The 18,965-nt window shown below is 37.1% G+C and overlaps 1 protein-coding gene across 7 annotated transcripts in view; it reads left to right on the top strand.

Moving 5' to 3' along the window:
- The window catches only part of PHF21A (PHD finger protein 21A), a 137,318-nt gene that overhangs the window by 37,496 nt on the left and 80,857 nt on the right, over positions 1-18,965 (top strand). For 4 of the 7 annotated variants that reach the window (XM_086748826.1, XM_086748828.1, XM_086748823.1 and 1 more), the window contains exons 4-5: positions 4,441-4,473; positions 6,536-6,622. In XM_086748826.1, the coding sequence (XP_086604952.1) occupies positions 4,441-4,473; positions 6,536-6,622 (120 nt within the window). The remainder of the gene's footprint in view (positions 1-4,440; positions 4,474-6,535; positions 6,623-18,965) is intronic. The other 3 variants (XM_086748827.1, XM_086748830.1, XM_086748825.1) reach the window with 1 other exon arrangement.

Genomic DNA, 18,965 nt, shown 5'->3' with positions numbered 1-18,965 from the left:
TTTTTGTTTTTTTTTTTTTTTTTTTTTTTTTTTAATATCTCGTAGCGGTGATAAAAACATTCTGAAAACTCTGTTCAGCAATTTCTATCTGGAACGTTTTTCTAATGTTCTGAAGCCAACTTCAGTATTCAGTTGGCAATGGAAGAATACGGTGGAGGAACTCTCAAGTGAAATGTGTGTAGTGCTGCATATTCTCATCTGGTGCTTCTCTTCTGGAGTAAGCACCTTGTCAACTTGTAGTTGTATAGTTTTGCTAGCCAAAACATTGTAGTGCTTGGGCTCAGAAGTTCTTACGTGTTGGGTCTTCTTACTGGTAGCCTGTCTGATATTATATGGCAGTAGAGTTGCAATTTGTCATTCTGTTATAATGCAAATAAAAAATATTAAAAGTAATAATAATCAAACCTGATTTAGGAAATGTAAGTGGACATATGCATATTAATTCTTGGAACAAAGTTATTACAGCCATAAACACAGAATAGCTGCCAAGTTGAAATGTTAAATTTATCAATGAGACCTTTTCTAAAGATAGTTCTCGAAGTATTTCTGTTGGATATCTGAAACTCACAACTGCTACACAGTAGGTAAGAAATATGACAGGTTGCACTGATCAGATTAGCCCATCATATAAAAATTGAAAACTGTTTCCAAATTACCTGTTGACTTGTCTAAACAAGTGTTCTGAGGAACAGAAGACTATGTTCTGAAGAACACAGACTTGTTCAGTAGTTGCTGCAATGATGATCATAGTGCAAGCACTTGAATGGGTGGATTAGTGAAATGAAGCTATGCCTGCTTTAACAAAATACAAATTTCAGCTCAGGAGAAAAACTTGAAAAAGCTAAAGATGAATTTCTAGAACTACAGACAAGTATTTTGCTCTCCTTAGAAACCCAAGGACCGTGTGTTGAAAACTTCAATGACGTTTTGTTATGGGGGTAAGGAAATTCCAAAATTACCCATGGCATTTTCCTGCAGGCATTAAAATGTTTAAGGCCAGAAGTATTTTTTCAAGTATTGCCTGCTGTATGGTGATCAGTATACTAGTCATACTTGTGTTTGTATAACAGCGTTTGCCTCTTGTGTATATCTTCATTCCCCTTTAGGCCTAAGCTAACCAAAAACTTTTAAGAGGGATAATTTTGAATAATCTTTAGCTTCTGTTCATAATGATGATGATGAACAGGGATGAAGACTGGAAAATGTCCAGAAAGACCTTTTTTATTTAACAATTTCTAGGGTTTTTGACCCCGTTTGCCTTAGCTTTGCCCAATACTCATTAAAAGTGAGCTCTTCACTGAAATAAACTTTAATTAAATTTTGTTTTAGTTGGTGAAACTAGACAAGCCATTATATCAGAAGGTTGTCTTTTTTTTTTTATTCAAGATACTGTGTATTCCCATAATTAAGTCTAAGAACAAGTCTAAATGTTTACAACAGAAAATAACACTTGCAGTAACATGTTGGGTGCTTCAGTAAACTTTCCTTGAACTGTGCGCGAAAGGTTACTGTTGTACTTGTCAAATGGCCACTGATAGAAATGAAACTGGTTTTGGAAAAAAAGAAAAAAATCTTAAAATGAGATGCTTGAACTATATTGTATATCTTTGAATTTTGTAATTTAGAGAGACAATATATCCCTTCTTTTGGCAGTGCTCTGGATTTGTGGAGCATTGTCTCACTTGTCATCTTGTACTCATTTAATATTTCTTTTTCTGAAGACTAAAAAAAGCTTTCCAACACTCATACAGTCATTGTTTATCATCCCCTTGTAAGCGGTGGACAGGTGCCTATGATGAGTGGACAGAATTCAGCTCTGCACCGTAAGCAAAGCCACCAGCTTCCCAGTGCAACGTGTTACCTGTGACTGCTTACGTAGCTGTAGAAAGTGATGCTCAGTATGACTATTTTTGTTTGTAGAACAACCCCTTCTTTCCTGCCTATTCCAGCTCACCTCCAGAACTCTGAAGCTTTGCTGCTGCTGCTGTGGCAAAGTGTATCTTAAACTACCAGTAAGGACTCAAAGGAGGTGTTTAGTTGTTTAGAAAAAGGTTTTTGTTTCATATCGAAGAATCTTTCATAAATGAAGTCTGACCAGGTCACTTGTTATGTCAGAGTACAACTTGAATATTCAAATATCTTCCATGTCAAAGCTCTGTTGCTTGTCCTGAGAAGAGATGCCTCAAACTTAAGTAGTTATTCTGCTACTGTGTTGGCTTAATTAAGGTTATTTTGAAACAGTCCAGTCTTCATAGTTTTGATCACAGGAGATGTTAAAGGAGTTATATTTAGCTATTCAGACAGAAGGGTTGGACTTTGTGAATGACTCCTCGAGCTGATGTGTGGAAAAAACCTAAAACATCCTTTTCCTTCTCTTACTTTGTAGTAAAAAAAAAATCAGTAGGTTTTAAACTATCTTAAATTTAACTTGCATTTGGGGTCACTACAAAAGAACACTTTTTTCTTATGATTGGATGACGCAGTATTGTGTGATCCATAAATTTAGCAATACTTTATGAACAGTTTACAATCACTGTCTTACAACTGAGTCTGTACAACCACTTTGTATAAAAACTAACAGATTTGTTGCTTGTCAAGCTCTGATGTGGCAGAAAGTACTGAAGAAAAATAAGCTAAGCCTGTAAGCAAAAGGGTAACACAGCACCTTAGCCCCCCGTGACACTGAAAGGCAACATGACAAAACAATAATATTCAGTGTAGATAAATGCCAAGTGATGTACTTTGGAAAAACAGTCTCTGTTTTACATCTGCAATAGCAGGATGTGAATTAGCTGTTAGCACTGTGGAAGGAGTTCTTGCAGTCCAGAGTACTTGAATGTTACATGCAGTTTTAAACTTTGTCACCAGATGATAGAGATTAACTAGAGAAGCACAGGGAAGAGTGCTAAGAGTGAACAAAGCAATGGAATGATTCACACATGAGGAGACTTTCAATCTGGAGAAGTGATGACTGATGGGGAATATGTTGTGTGGAAAAAGTGTAGGAAGACAATGAATAGAGAAACAGTCATAGAATCATGGAGTATCTAGAGTTGGAAGGGACCCATAAGGATCATTGAATCCGACTTCCAACTCCTCTTGACTCAAGTCAAGATTGGTTTTCCATAATCTTATTTGCTCCTCATGCTTGCATTAGGAGATTAGAATCAGGAGGCAGATTCAGAAGAAAAATGAGATCCTCTTATGTGTATGTCCTGTAGTTTAACTTTGGAATTTATTGTCACCGAATCTTGAGTGTTTTCCTGAGTTCAAAAAGTAAGGCAGATTAGTGGAAGAAAAATGTGTTACTACCTATTAAACCTAAGATACAAGTTTTGAGATGTAAATTTCTGAAAAAAGAGAGATAACACTCTATACTTGTACAGCATAGACATCATGCTGATCCTCTGTTACTATTGGCTGGTACTAGAAAGAAAATGTAGCAGGTAAACTTGTGGTCTGATGCAGAATTATCTTTTATGTTACGCTTTTTTTGATTAGTACCATTTTTAGGATGTGAAATTAAATAAACTTGTGAGGAGAATTAGTTGACAAAGTCTGAATTCTCTGAGCAGTATCAATATGAGTATAATAAACCATATTTTTCTTGCTTGCTTTTTCCTTCTGTTTCTCACTCATTTTCCTGATTCCAAATAGCAAATGGGGGAAAAAACTACAGAGTTTACATTGTTCTTTGCATGTGTGGAAGGGATGTGTCAATGTGATGAATAAACGTGGCAGAAAAGAAATTGGGGAATTTTTGGTTTACTGTTTCTTCAGTCTGGGCTCTGGTTTTCTTTGGTGACAGCCTGGTGACTTTTTCCTTGCTTAGCAATAGACAGCATTCTCTTGCAGCTGCCTGAAGGAAGTGAAGGAGGAAGAATAGTGAATGGCAACCATCTGTCTGCTTTCCCTTGGATGTGGAGGGCATCTCTTCCATAATGATCTCAATCTCTCTCTGAGGGAGAAAAGTGACAAAGATACTTCTGAACATGGGTCTTCCATGTGGTGCGAGCCAACATACAGGAGGACTCTTAGTACTTGAAATGTTCTGCTCTTGAATATACAAACTGCTTTTGTGCCTGCAGCGGTTATCTGTGTTTCTTGTGACTGCAAGCAAAGGAGGCAGCAGTTCTAGTGGAGACACAGCTATTGGATTATCTTACCCAGCTGACTTAAATTGTCCTTAAAAGCATCACTTCAGTTCAAGAGCTGTTTAGGAGAAGGAACAAAAGTGGTGGCTTAGTGGAGTAATTTTACTATATTAATAAGAATGGCTTTGGAGATTATGTAATATTGGATTCCAGGCCTTGCTGTTGAAATACTGTAACTGAAAGTTCTGCTTTTACAAAGGTTCTTAAAAAATGCTGAATTTTAAACTGTTAAACAAAATCCGTAACTAAAATCTTCATTGTATTCTTGCATCTTTTTTCTTTCTAGAAATTGGTTGCCCAAATGAAGCAAGATCCACAGGTAACTATTTATTTTATATTGCATTATTTATCCTTAAAAATACAGGAAATAACAGTGCATGAAGAATTTTAGGTATTTCTTGATCATGTTCTTCCTTGCTAACACAATGTTTAGAAGAAAACTATTGTGAACAAGTCTTTAAACAATAACTGTTGGATATTCTAAAACAAAACCAAAACTTTTGCCTTTATGGAGCCTTTTGTCTCAAAATAGTTTAAATTGAGTGACTCTTACGGGCTACAGTGCAGTTCAAACACACAGTAAGTTTCTGATTCTATTGGAAGCTGCTCTTTATGAAATCTGCCATTACTAGAATTTGCTGGTTTGTTTTGTTTTGTTGGTCTTTTTTTTTTTTTTTTTTTTTTTTTTTTTTTTTTTTCACAAGAAGAAATAGGATATTCTGCCCAAGGTATTTTATCCAAATAAAGAATGTAGCTTAAGGCTGTATTGTGTCTATTTTAGGTATCCAACTTCAGTGCTGTAGTGTCCAAAGAGTGGGCACTTGGCCTTGGGATATTTCAGAGCTACTGAAGGTGGATAACTAGACCCCTTGCATAGACAGCAGAAGCCAATCCCTTTACCAATGACTGTGTAAGGAGACTGGGTTATCTTGTACAGCAGCTAAGCACTCCAGTGTGCTGAATGGGGAGTTCTGTGGAGTTCTCTAACCGGTCTGAAATGTTCAGTAGAGGGATAAAGGCAGCTCACTTGAGGCTTGCTATTAAGTGCTTCCATCCCCATACAGTACTAAATGCCCTGTAATTTTCTGAGCGTAAATTTTTCTGAGCTCAGTGGAGTGGGAAGACAGCTTTTAGTAACAATCAAGTAATTAGGCCCCTGATGGGGAGGGATGAGCAAGGAGTAGGGTGGTATTAGAAAGTCTGTTTTCTAGAACTTCCTTACTCTAATGGGATTTAGGATGCTACTCTTACTGGCCTGGCAAGTTGCTAACAATTAGCCTGCAGAGCAGTTTGCCGAAGCCAGGAGGAGTAAATCTGGTCCCTGTTTCCCATGTTCTTAATTTATTGCATTTTTATCCCACATTATTAACTGGAATCTAAAAGAAGGGAAGATGACTGGTCAGTAGCTGATTTTGCTAGAATTGTGTGTATATTGGAGAAGACTATCTACAATTGTATGGAAGAATAGAAAAGAATATAAAAATAGGAAAGTTGTCCTGAGTATGAAGTTCCTGTGACAACATTAGTCCAATGTTTTAATATTCCTGTGTAGCACAGCAAACCTGTGTAATGTCAATGTTTACAACATAAATGAGAACAAAAAAAAGAGGAAATAGAGAAAACTATGGGAAAGCTTGCTTCCCTATTGCGTTTCTACAGAGCTTCACAGACTTTAAACTGAGGACAGATTTTTAAAAATTTTATTTTATTTTTAGTAGGAAAGAAGTAGTTCTGGTAAAAAAAATATTTTCTGACTATTTTTGTAGTGATGCTTATGGCTTTCAAATCTTAAAGTGCTATTGTAAGCAAAGTGTTGATATGAATGATGTGCTCAGGCAAATGTGTTTAAGAGAATTACAGTCTAAGGCATAAAAGTGGATGGAAATTAAGACTTAAGTGTTTGCCTTCATTCATCATGTGTGTCAGTTAAGATGTAATAGATATATTTGCTGGTGTTCTACACAATGAAATGTATGATAATGTCTTTGCATAAGTAGCATAGGTGAGAATGCTTTAGGTAACATACCATAGTGTACTATTGTGTACAATATGATACTTTTGTATTACATGTTAACAAACATTTCTTGTTTAATTTGTAAGCTTGATGAAATGTACAAATGTGCTTTATAATGTGGTAAGCACTAATGGATGTTTTAATGAAATCTTTGTTCCAAACTGAGTTGTCTCTCTGAGTGCTAGAAATGTCCTCTGATTATTGTTGCACTCAGTGACCTAAGTAAGGCTTTGTTGAGCCTCTTGAATTTTGTTGGCTGTACATCCAGAGGTGCTGTATTTGTAGTACACACTGAAAACAAAACAAAACAAAAAAACTACCTTCCTGCTACTACTCTATGTTAACAAATGGAATATCTTTCTCACAGATATTTTTTCTTTCTAATCAGAATGCTGATTTGAAGAAACAGCTTCATGAACTTCAAGCCAAAATCACAGCTCTGAGTGAGAAACAGGTAGGGAAACAGAGATGTATTTTTAACACTCTGTTCTAAAGATGTCTCTTTTCCCAGCTTCAAGAGAGCTGTTAAATTTTTAAGTGCAGAAATAAGTGTCGGCAGCCAGACATTTTGGATTTTTATTTGATTTCTCAACAAAAGATAGGATGAGTTATTGTGAGTCTATCAAACAATCAGTGGAAGCTATAGCAATTTTTCTTGTGTTGAAGCTACTGTTTTATATTAAGGGAGCTGGGAAAATGAATTAATTTTGTCACTTCCTTTATTATTATTATTATCTTGAAACTTGTTCTAAACCAGACCATTCTGGTTTAGGCAAGTCCTTAGATTTCATTTTAGTTGATCCACACTGTGCATCTGGATGAGCATCCTGGAATTTTTCTGTGTGTCTAGACCAACTAAATTCATGTCAGTTGTGGGTACCTTGTAGACCATTTGGAAATCAGTTGTGTGTTTTTACCATGATAAATTTCACCACAATTATCTTACATTTGCCATTTGGTAGGAATTCTCTTTGATAGGCCTAAAGTATGAGTAATAATTTCAACTGAATGCTTAATAGAAAGATTGTGGAACTTGAAGAGGCATCTTGTGGGTAACTAGAAGAAAAATCAGTAACATTGAGAGATCTACAAAGCTTGTTCTCACTTGTGTTTTCAAATAAAACAAAGAGCAACATACACAGAAAACCTCATACACGCCCCCCCCCCCCCCCCCCCCCCCAATTAAACTGACTTAAGCAGTCCCTTAATTGTATTGCTTTTGTGTCAATAATGGAACGAAATTAGGTCAACAGATAATACCTTTGAAGAGGAGAAACATTTTGGAATGTGTGCATAGGTAGGAATATAGTTATGCTTCTTTTTGAGCATTACTGTTTTGAGCTTTACATTTCCTGAGGAAGTGGGCAGGCAATGATTAATGTTTACCTAGAAATTTTGTTTACTAAAAAAAATTATAGTGTATTGTAGTAGTGGAACAGTGAGTCTAGGAAGGAACATGTAAGGATAATAAAGAAAATTATTTTTTAATGAGAATACTAATTCAACAAAAACTGAGGTTTTGCTGATGTGATGGCATGCCTCTCTTGAAGATGATTTATTCTCTAAAACCAGCATGAGCCTCTGCATGTGGCTATGTTTCACAGCAAGCAGCCTCACAATGCTCTGGTAGGCTCTGGAGTCCCATGGTAATTTCAAAATTAACTTGCGTTGATGCCATGAAGCAAGTTGTACAGACTACCAGCTCACATGATCAGTAGAGACAGGCAGTGAGATAGCAAGTGGAAGATAAGAAACACGTAAGTGTATGTTACTGTAACTTTTAAACTTGGATTCATAACTCTTTAAAATTATGTTACAGAGTGGTCTATACTAACATGCTTCTTAAATTACCCATCACCAGAAATGCAGCTATATCTTTTCTGCTGAAAAGTACAGCTCAAAGTACTAAAGCGCACTTGTTCATAGGATGAACGTGGGCTAAGTTTCCAAAAGACTTTGAAAAATAAATTTCTGACTTCACTTCCACCGCACAGTGAATGCAGTCAATTTGAAGTCACAGTCCAGTTTCCTTTTTTATGGCTTTGATTATCAGTAGAACAGTGGGCTTCTCTGTGATTGTTGAAGTTTAGATATATTTAATGTTTACTGCTGGACCACAGAGCTGCCAGTGTCCCACATGATAGTGGTGTTAAAGCAGTATGGCTGCTAAAATGCAGCGGTCATGGCAAATGTGACTTCATGAAAAAACCCGCAGCCTCCCAATACAGAGAAATACATACTGCCTCTTATTTGGAGGAATGTGTTGTATGGACATCTGTGGCTTAGCAATGCAGAGTTGAGCAGCGTTTTAGAGAATACAACAAAGCCCTCTTTTTCTGTTTGCACTTTAATTTCTCTTTAGGAAAAATAATTGTTATCAATTGTTTTATGGGGAGAAAATTATCCAACAACTTAATTTTCACACAGCATGGGGAAAATGTGAAGTTTTGCATAGTAAATAAATGCTTTACATCGTGCAGTGCATTTCTTAAGGAGAATTGCAACGTGTTATCTTTACTCTTGTTTAAGAGCCAAGTAAGGAGTCCTGATGTCTCATGTCCGATGAATAAAACTCCGAGGGCCTAACGGCACTGTGGACTGTTACGACAGGCATGATTGTTGCTATTAGTTAAGCTTTTAATGAAGTCTGGAAAACTAAAATTCCAGCCTGTGTGATGTCCCTACTCAGAGATAGTGACGTGGACCGGAGACCCTGGTGTTAGAGAGGCAGAATACTGAAATATTTCTGGCTTCTGAAATACTATGCCAGCCTAATGTACCCTTTTTTATTTGCTCTCTTCTTTCATGGAGTTGCATGAAGACTTGTGCAAGAACCACGCCAGTGGTAGGTTAGCCAAAAGCTTTTAGTTGCTTTAGGACTTCTGTCTGTTTCTGGAGCATTGTGAGAGTAGTGCTGACACTTGCTGCCAGTTGCTGCAGTGATTCATAGTGGCTTAGGTTTCTTGCTGAGAATTAATAACAACAGCTCTGTTCAGAAGTTTGTGAAATTGAAGAGATCTGGCAAAGTACAAAAAGAAAGCAAGTAGGCTATGCAGCATGTAGGCTTTAAACCTAAAGAAATTTGTTAGCTGATGCAAGTTTAAACTGTTACAGCATAAGATATGTCATATGTGTTTTGAATATGTGAAAGAGGTGAAAATAAATGCTTTAATTTGTTTCCCCTGAGAGATGATGGAGCAGCGTGTGTTGATTGCGTTATCATATGAAAGAAACTTATTTGAAGATAACTTGCATTTAAAGGACAGTAAACGCGAATCCTTCAGATGATTATTTTCCTCTACTGGTCTTTTCATGTTATTACCATGGAGTTCTGAAGTAATCTTATTTTTTTTTAGTCTGGGGGCAACAAGGTGAATTCAGTTGTCTTGTTTCTCCGCTATTAAATGTGAGTGCTGCAGTTTGGAAACCCTGAATGCGTTGTTTTTGAAACTGGTTTCCTCTTTCTTCCCCCACCCCTCTCCTCAGTACAGAGAAGTCAAGAGTAACTTTTTGCAAACGGTTTTAATGGCCAAATCTAAGCTTGGATTGTAAATATGAATTAATTCTGTTGCTGTGTAGCACTGTTTATTTTCATTACGTTTTCACATCTTTGTAAGAAAGTCTGAGTCTTAGCACTCTTTCCTTCACTTTGTATTCTATGATAGTGTCTTGCTTTGGCATACTGTTTTGTAGACTCTTACCACAATTACCTATCATGACTCAGCTTTTGTCTGGCTTAAATATACTCCTTGCAATAAAAGACCTGAAGAATGTATTCTTGAATTTTTCCATGAGGAAGTTTACCAGTGTGTACTTTTTTTTTACTCTGGGGAGGTGGGGTGGAGGTTGTTATCAGTGACACTAGTGAAAGACTGAAGTAGAGCAGGGCTAACATAAAGGTTCAGGAGGGATGTAATCTTGAAGTAGCACCTTTTCTGGTTCTTCCCCTCCATAGTTAATAAAAAAAAAATGATCTTACAGATGTATCATCATTGAGTATGTATCATAACAGTACTTTTTTTTCTAGTCAAGACAAGGAAGAGGTCATGTTTATTTGACTAAGAAATGTAAAGAAAGAAGTGGGCAGTGAACAAAGGCTTTTTAGCAATATCATGTCAAATACAGAGAAATTTCTGTCTGTCAGTATCACAATTTCTTGGATAAGTTGGAGCAGCATTCTGTCTTAAAGATGGAAGAAAGCTTACAGGAATAGTCTTTTGACCTTATGGTAAAAAGTTGATGGTGACAAGCATATACTAAAGAAATTGCATGGCTCTTCCCCTATATTTGAAAATAAAATTAAAATATCTCTTACTGTAGTTGCAGTGAAATTCACTGACTCTTCAAGAAAACAATCTTGTGAAAACTGGACTTGTATTCTAATACATTTACTTTAGACGTGGTAGGAGTAAAGTGGATCCCTTTGTTACCTTAATTTCTGAAGAGCTGTGTACACTTGCAGGAAGAAATACTCAAAAATAGTTGTTGGCACAGGGATACTTGTGGTTTTATTTTTCATGGAGGAAAAAGTTTAACATGCTTTACTGTAAAGCATAGTTGTAACTCTAGAATGTCATCAGAAAAAATGCACACTATAAAAGTGAGCTCATCTCTGTTATTATGAATAGGCAAATCTAGTGACTGTTGCTTGTGTTTAGAGTTTACAGCAAATTGAGGTAGTTGAGGTTATTCTAAATCCTGTATGTTCACTCTTTTAACCTTGCCGCAAAATAGCAAGTAATGGGAAAGGGGATTTGGGGGTGATTTTAAGAATGGTAGTGTAATTTAACCATGGTTTTGTATTTTCAGAGAAATGTAAACATATGGTTTAAACTGACAAAGGAAACTTGTTATTTAAGTCTTCAAAACCTGTCAGGAATAGTTTTAAGCATTAATGTTGCTATATTTATTACAGGTACCATAACTGAGTAATGAAAAGATTGGTAATGTGCATAAATTCATCCTGTGAGACTATTCTTCTTGAGTGCTTGTCATCCATAGTAAAGGTGAATTTATGGAGGCTTTTTGAACATATTAACAGCAAAATGTACCCAAAAAGTGTTCCATCACATTCTGTAAAGATGGAAGGCTGTGTTTTGGTGAGAGGAAAGTAAGCGCAAGAAGGCTAGAGAGCAGGAGGGAAACTGAGCACAGTTAACAGGTAGGAAGGATCACTGAAATGCTTCTGCATTAGAAGGCAGGCAAGATATGCCTGAATGTTGCAGATACACCTAATGAATACCATGAGAACTTTAGGGCTCAACATCTGGAAATAAACAGTGAAGTCACTCACTTCTCACTCTTGCCAGTTTTGTCTGGAGTGTTTCTAATCCCTCCTTTCCCCGAGATCCATCAAGGGCCTATTAAAATGCCAGTTATTCTGTCAGTAAGGGAGGAAGTGTGCAAATATGCCATATGAACGTGTAGTAACTAATAACTTGGGGCAGGTGATGTTTTATTTCGGTTCCAGTTGTTTATCTGGAACTGTATGTATTACTAAACACCTTTCTTTTTTTAACTAAATGGCATGAATGATAAAGATATGCTAATTTCCATGTAACTGCAAGCATCCATTTATGCCAACTGCTTTATAAAGCAGTCTTAAAATATATTAAAAACAATTTTGCACTTTCGCAGAGTTTGGTTTTAATAATGAAACCCTGTAGTGATATACTTAGCTCTGCCTCCTCCCATAACTGACTATTTATAGATTCCTTTCTTCGATGGTTTGACGTAGTCACTCATTTTTCCTCTCAAAAAGGCACTGGTCTATCTGGATGTTAGGAGGAGTAACTTAACTGCCTCTGTGGGTCATCAGATTCTTTTGAACCCTCTGATCAGTGCGAAGAGCACCTATTTAGAAGGTGAATGTTTGTTTGAGAAATCTGCATGAGCTTACTATTTTAATCTTTGGTATTTATTTAATTTGCATCCAAATATTGTTTGAAAATGTGAATATAATGACTTCTCATTAAGTTACCATCTTCCGTATTCTCAAGATATACTAGCTGAAGCAAATTTCAAATGTTACACAGATGATTGTAGATAGGTAGAGTACATTCATCTCTCCCTGCTGCCTCTTTTGCCCCAAACTCTTTTGCAAAACTGATGTTGTAATCACTTGCATATGACTGAAATATTGCTACGCTTTCTCAGATCTTTTCTAACTCTTAAATAATTGTTAAACCCATACTGGCATCTAAACTTGGATTTCCCGTTCATCTCTTAATGTAACTCCACCTAGACTTCTCACAGTTGGTTTGTGAATTTAATTTTTGCATATCTAGTACACATTAGCACTGGAGTAACTTAATTTAGAAAATGCAAGTGACCATTTCATGATATCATTAAAAAGATGAAAAGCCCTCCACACCTTTCCCCTGCTACCCTTCCTTTAGCACTGATTTTTCTGGCTCAGCTTTTAATTTTTGAGTTCATGCTGTATTTAAGCCAGATTTTGCTGCAGCTGGAGAACTCTTTAAATTTAATCTGGTTGGATACATCTTTCATCTTCGTATAAGCCAGGGCATAACTACAAAATAGCCTGCTCTGCTTGAAAATCAACATTGTAGGTAGAAAGTGGGCAGTTAAACTACAATATTTCCTTGAAAATCCCTTACTGATGGTGAGAGTTAGTTATTAAGTGCTCCTGCATGTTTTGACTTGCTAGATAACCTCGCACATCAGTAGTTATATCAAGGCCTACTGTTCCCTTTTCCTTTTTTATGCTTGGAGGAAAGACTGGCAAAATATCAAATTGTGATGGCTGAGATTTAGGATGTTTTGTATAGCACCCTTAAAGGCGTCTTAGTTGGAGGCTGGGAAAAGGGATTAAGTCTACTAATGAATTTTTATAAGTGAAAACAGATTAAAATAGCCCATTCTGCTTTGTTCCATATGCCTCAGTGGAACAACCTCACAGTCACAGAAAGAGTATTTTGATTTACTCCAAGTGTATCAGTGTTAGAAGAGGAATCAAATCCAGAGATCTGCTTTTCAGAACCTTATGAATGTTCAGTTCATATTGGAGTTGTTTGGTCCCCAGCTCTTCTGAAAACTGTGAGTTTTGGAAGGGAGAGGAGAGAAATACAGTGTATCTAATGCTTAGAATAACAGGCAAAAACTTGTCTTTGCTGTTTGTTCTTTTCTGCCTAGTACTTGATTTGAAAATAAGCCACTTTCTGAGATTGTGCTTTTTTTGCGCTATGAGTTACTGAATGTAGTACAGCTTATGGGTTAAACTATTGTTGTTAGTAAATATTACCTTATTAAATAGTACTATGCCAGGAACAAGACTGACGAGGGTAGTCAGTGTTAGGTGGTGGTTTCCAACATGTGTTGTGTGTTACACCCTCATAGTGTGTTGTGGAACCACTTGGTTCGACTCCTTATGCTTATTTTTGAAAGGGACTGAGGTGAATGTGTAGTTGTTGTGACAGGACTAGGGGCAATGGTTTCAAAAGGGAGGAAGGTAGATTTAGATTAGATATTAGGAAGACGCTTTTAACAATTAGGGTGGTGAAAGACTGGCATAGGTTGCCCAGAGAGGTGGTGAATACCCTACCCTGGAAACACTCAAGGCCAGGCTGGATGAGGCTCTGTGCAACCTGATCTGGTTGGAGATGTCCCTGCTCCTTGCAGGGGGGTTGAACTGGATGGCCTTTGAAGGTCCCTTCCAACCCTAACCATTCTATGGGTCTAGGATTCTATATTACATTACTTCCATACTGTCAGTTTGGAATTGGTTTCTGTTAAGTGGACTGGGGGTCCTTTGTCATGGGCACTGGACTAATAAAGAGGAAACGTGCCTTTCTGGAAGTTAGAGAGAAGATGACGTACTAAGGAAGCATGAGAGGGACAAATAAATGTACAGTTTTTATACAAGTTTATTTTAGGTTTTGACTTTTTTTAAAATAAATGTTATCTGCCCTTATTACTCTAGTTGCTATGAGTTTTTTTTTTTTTTTTTCTCATTTTATTGTGGAGACTGTGGTAGACTTGGACCTTGAAGGACTAAAATGAGAACAGACCTTGAGGATTAAAGGGTAAGAGTGCCTTTGGAGTTTCACTAAATCTCTGTACTTTCTTTTCTGTATTGACACTGTTGTAGGGAGAGAATGCTGTCTTCATCCTTAGGAAACATTGCTGTTCACTGAAATTGTAACCTAGTATATACATTTTCTGTCCAATGAAATAAGAGTGTTTTGTTTTCTTCAAATATGGGTCAAGTCAATATGAATTCTACTGTTTGTGGGCATTATATGTATATATTCTTTTAGTATTGTATTAATTTCTGAGTTAACTCTTGAAGTACTTCTTTTGACTTTTAGAAACTCCAAAAAGTGTATAATCTCTTTAGAGCAACTTTCCCTCTGTGGTTGTGTTGCAATTAGTTATTGCTAACTAGTTGTTAGCAGACACATCTGATGGGAAGTCAGGGAAGATAGGTGGTGGTGCAGGCCAGATAGCATGTAGGTTTTCTGGGTGTACGTTTTGTTTTAATTAAAGTCCCTTATTCTCTGAGCTTTTCTTATTTCTTCCTCCATGCTAAGTCTGTCAAAACTGGTATTGATGTGCAAAGGCATCTTTCTCAACTTTGCCCCCCTTATTGTAATGTAACAGATTTAGACAGTGGCAAGTACAAAATTCTGACAGAAATTTTGCTGGCATGAAGTTTGAATTACGATGGGGATCAACAGAGAGGTGGAGAGAGAGTACTTCCTGGGAGGTAATTCAGACAGAGGAACCTAATTCTTACCGTCCTGTGTTGCTTTTGTGAGGGCCCACCCATCACTCTACCAAGTATAGAAAACCTGTAGGAAGAGAAGGCTTCAGTAAACTCCTGTGAGTTCATTACCTGTTTTCCTGGCAGCATCTGTCTGATATATTCTATGGAAAAGAATTCAGGTTCTATTCTTTCTTTTTTTAATAGCGAGAAATTTGAAGGAGACTCTTACAGTAGACTTTTGAAAGCTAGCAGGGAGAAAGCCCTTGAGTTGTGATGAGCATTTCTTTTGTCCTGTAAATTCCCTTCAAGGTTAGGTGAGGTGAGTTAGAAACAGTTAGGTAGTTGATTTTTTTTTTCCTCTTCTTTCTTAAGATTTCCTCCAGTAAGATGTTGACGGTGTATCATAGTAAATGGACACTAGTGTGTAAGAGTTGGACACGGGCTACCCTATGTAGCAAGGAGAAATGAGGCTGCTTTGTCCTTACCCAATAAATAAAACCTCAGTGATGGTGTTTGGGCTGTTTATAGAAGGCAGAACTTGTTTACCTTGTTTTTCCTTTTAAAATAGAGAAGAATTACATAGGAACTCTTAATATGTGATGTGAGTTTTTGAGACAGTGTTTAGAGCTGCTTAATGTCCTGCAGAACAATTAGTGACTCTCCTTTTAATTTAGGTTTCTGAAAATTTAAATATTTGGCAGTGTTTAAGCCTGTGGAGTCTTGATCCATATCTATGTGCTCTCTCTATAAATTGCTTCACTTTTGTTCTAGTAAGTCAACTTTTCAGAGCAGCACTTTGTCCTTTAGTGGTGTGGAAATTCCTGATTGTCAGCAGCTTTGTAGCTTCAAAAGCTCAACACACACCTTTGCACTGGTTACAAATGCATCAGTGATCAGCTTGGACAAAATTGCATTCTTGAATTCTCCACCTAGTTCTAAATTTTGTCATATATCTCAAGAAACAGATCTATCCCATTCTCCAAGTAAATCATTTGGGAAAAGCAGTTTTACAGCAGCCCAGAACACTAAACTCCTAACACTTGTCTGCTGGGCAATTAAAATTGTGTGGCCTGAAGGTACCATGTTCTCTGTTTGGAACTTGGAAACAGAAGCAGCTTTCCAATTTCTAAGTTTTTTTCAAATGAGAATGACTTACTGGCTGTCCAGGATTCAGTTCTACCTGCCATGCAAGAACTACTTTCTCATCATCTTGCCTTCTGTAATATGCAGGAATCCTGCACTTTAAGGCTGGTTTTGATAGGTGTTTCTTCCCTACAGTGAGACTCTTCAGAAATTAGTTTTTAGGATATTTTCGTGTGTTGAAATTGTCTATTTCAAAAGGAAGAAAAGGAGCAAAATCTTTCTCTGACTAAATGTTAGGATTTCTTCTGCTACCAGACCAGGACTGGTGCTTTAAGCTCTTATGGAGAGAAAGTAGCCCTCTGTAGGGAAACTAGGTATCATATAAGTGTCAAATAATTCTGCTGTTGGTTAGAGAACTGAATATTATTCCCTTCTTTTGAACTTCTACCCTATTGTTTGGTTACCTATCAAGGTACTGTCATCTGGGACAAAAATTCTTTGTGCATCTGCTTTTAACGTGGGTTTAGGAACTTCAGAACTTACTCTGTAAAGGACTTTGGTGCACAATGCAGTGCTGAAGTGGAGAAGATTTATTTTAATCAGATAGTAGGTGGCTTTTTCAAAAGCAAATGTGACTAATTTATGTTTATAGATACAGACAGAAGTGATTTGAAAGATTTTGTCTTTAAATGTAACTTAGTGTATGTTAATTTCCTTTAAATATCCACTTAGACGTGACTATCACAAAATAAATTTGGGGTTTATAACAATTTTCTTTATGGAGAACTGGCAAGAGACTTGATAATTTATCCCAAATTACTTTTAAATGCATTCAAATAGTTAAGTAGCTTTTGTCTGACAGTTTCAACAGTCAAGAATGAAATTTCTGCAAAGGTCTTAGTTTTGAGCAAAATACAGTACAGTTAGATGAGAAATGCAAATACTACAAATTTGGTTTTGATCTGTTAAGGGAAAGATCTTTTTGAGAGGTTTTTTAGTTATGATATGACATTCTGTCTTTAGAAGTTATTATGAATTTGTAGATAACTTTGGATACTTGAATATTTTCTACACCTTGGAGTTTAGAGCGATGTGCATTTCCTGTTAACAAGAGCGTTTTGTCAGACCCTCAGTGAGTTATCAATTCAGATTTTAAAATCCAAGGAAACCTATGGCTAAAGTCCAGGTAACGTGAAATATGAAGCTATTTTAATTTTTAGCCTTGTGTCTATTATTCTTCATTTAGTAATTTGAAGGCCTTTAAATTGCACTTACATGGAGAACTATAAAGAGAAAACTCTTCAAGGACCCATGGAAATCAACACTTAAAATGCAGATATGTCTGGGTACTGCAAGGTATCAAGCAGACACACCGATTTCAGGCAAGCAAAATGATCTACTGGGCAAGCTAGCCTGCAAGCTGGATGGATCCTTAAGCAGAACAGCAATTTTTGGTCACCTCAGAAAAGATAGATCTAATGTTAGTCGTAAAACTGAAGCAGTTAAAAGAGAGGAAATAAATAGCCAAACATTTTTAGAAACAGCTGTGCTACCTGGGTTTACATCCTTTATTTGTCTTCAAAATATTAATGATCTGCTAGTTCAATATGCTGATTAAGAGTAGAAAATGCTGAGACAAAAAGTTCATTTTACCACTTCTGGTACTCAGGGTTTCTCTGTGTTTAGTTACATGTCTCCAAACCATGTTAAATATTCTAAGACCTTCTAAGTTGAAGTCTGTTCCTTGAAAAGGCAAAGTTTGACTAATTGATCACATAATCTCTCATAAACTTCTGTGAAAGGAGAAATGGGTTGTAGACTTAAACTTGACCCATCTGAGGTATGCATGAGAATGGATGGTATTTTCTTGGGGTTTTTTTTGTGTGGTGGTGTGGTTTGTTTTTTTGTTGTTGTTTTTTTTTTTTTTTTTTTTTTACTGTACCTACAACCCAAAGGATAGAGTGTCTGTGCTCTCTTGGACTGGCTGGAATAGCCAGTAAATGTGTGAAAAAACAGGCTTGCCCTCTATGAAGTTAAATTTTCCTCTGACAGTATCTAGTAACAGCATCACATTCTAAGGCCAAGCAGAAATGCTGGGCCCTATAATAATCTTGGGCTCACTTGGCAAAACTCTACACTAAGACTTGGTATCGTTACTGCCACATCAGGCTGAAAGACGAATGCAGTTAACTTGGAGTGTGTCCCTGAACCAAACGTAAAAGGAAGGCAGGACTGCAGAGGCCCTGGGGGGAAGCCCTGTTAGCAACTGGTTCTGAGGAAGAAGCTTTGCACTAAGGTTGATGTTGCATTACTGGGGTATTTTTTGTTATCAGTGGGTTTGGGTATGGGGTATGTGTACTTCTGTGGAAGACTTGGTAGGACCTTGGCCCGTTCTCAGGTGGTCTTTTGTCGTCTTTGCTGGGAAGAAGCAGTGCTTGTGTCTCTGACTGTAGCTTACTCTCCCATATTGAAGAAGTCATAAGATGTTTATTGATGCCAACAGAAAAGTTTCCCTCTGGTGCATGTATTCATATTATAAGAGCAGTTGCACTAGAGAGCACTTTAAACTTTTTGGAACAGTTGCAGTCCTGTTTGCCTGGCTAATCTCAATTTGTTCAGTGTTTCCCAGTGTCCAGTCCTGCTTTGATAGCCCCTCTTAAGGGAAGCTGTCTAACTGTGCCATGTGTTTACCTACATCTCATCCCTACTCAGACTATTCCTTATTCCCTGGAGAAGATGCCCTTTTTGCAGCTCACTTGCTGTTTCTGGAGGTCAGCAAAGAGGAGAAACTGCAGAGAGGGGCATGGGATGCATCACCTGAAAGGATGGCGCACCTTGCGCGTGTCCTGTTTGCGCTGACCTACGCTGCAGTGGCTTGAAACTGTGTAATGCCCCCAGAGCGGGCCGGTGCTTTCAGTGCGCTGGGAAAGCTGCGAAGACAGTAGGCTTCAAATGTAGTGTCATAAGAAATAAAAATTGCTTATTA

The sequence above is a fragment of the Chlamydotis macqueenii genome, chromosome 5, assembly GCF_036417535.1.
Source record: "Chlamydotis macqueenii isolate bChlMac1 chromosome 5, bChlMac1.mat, whole genome shotgun sequence".
Classification (NCBI taxonomy): domain Eukaryota; kingdom Metazoa; phylum Chordata; class Aves; order Otidiformes; family Otididae; genus Chlamydotis; species Chlamydotis macqueenii.
The sequence above is the reverse complement of the archived record's forward strand: the minus strand, read 5'-3'. Positions and strand labels throughout refer to the sequence as shown.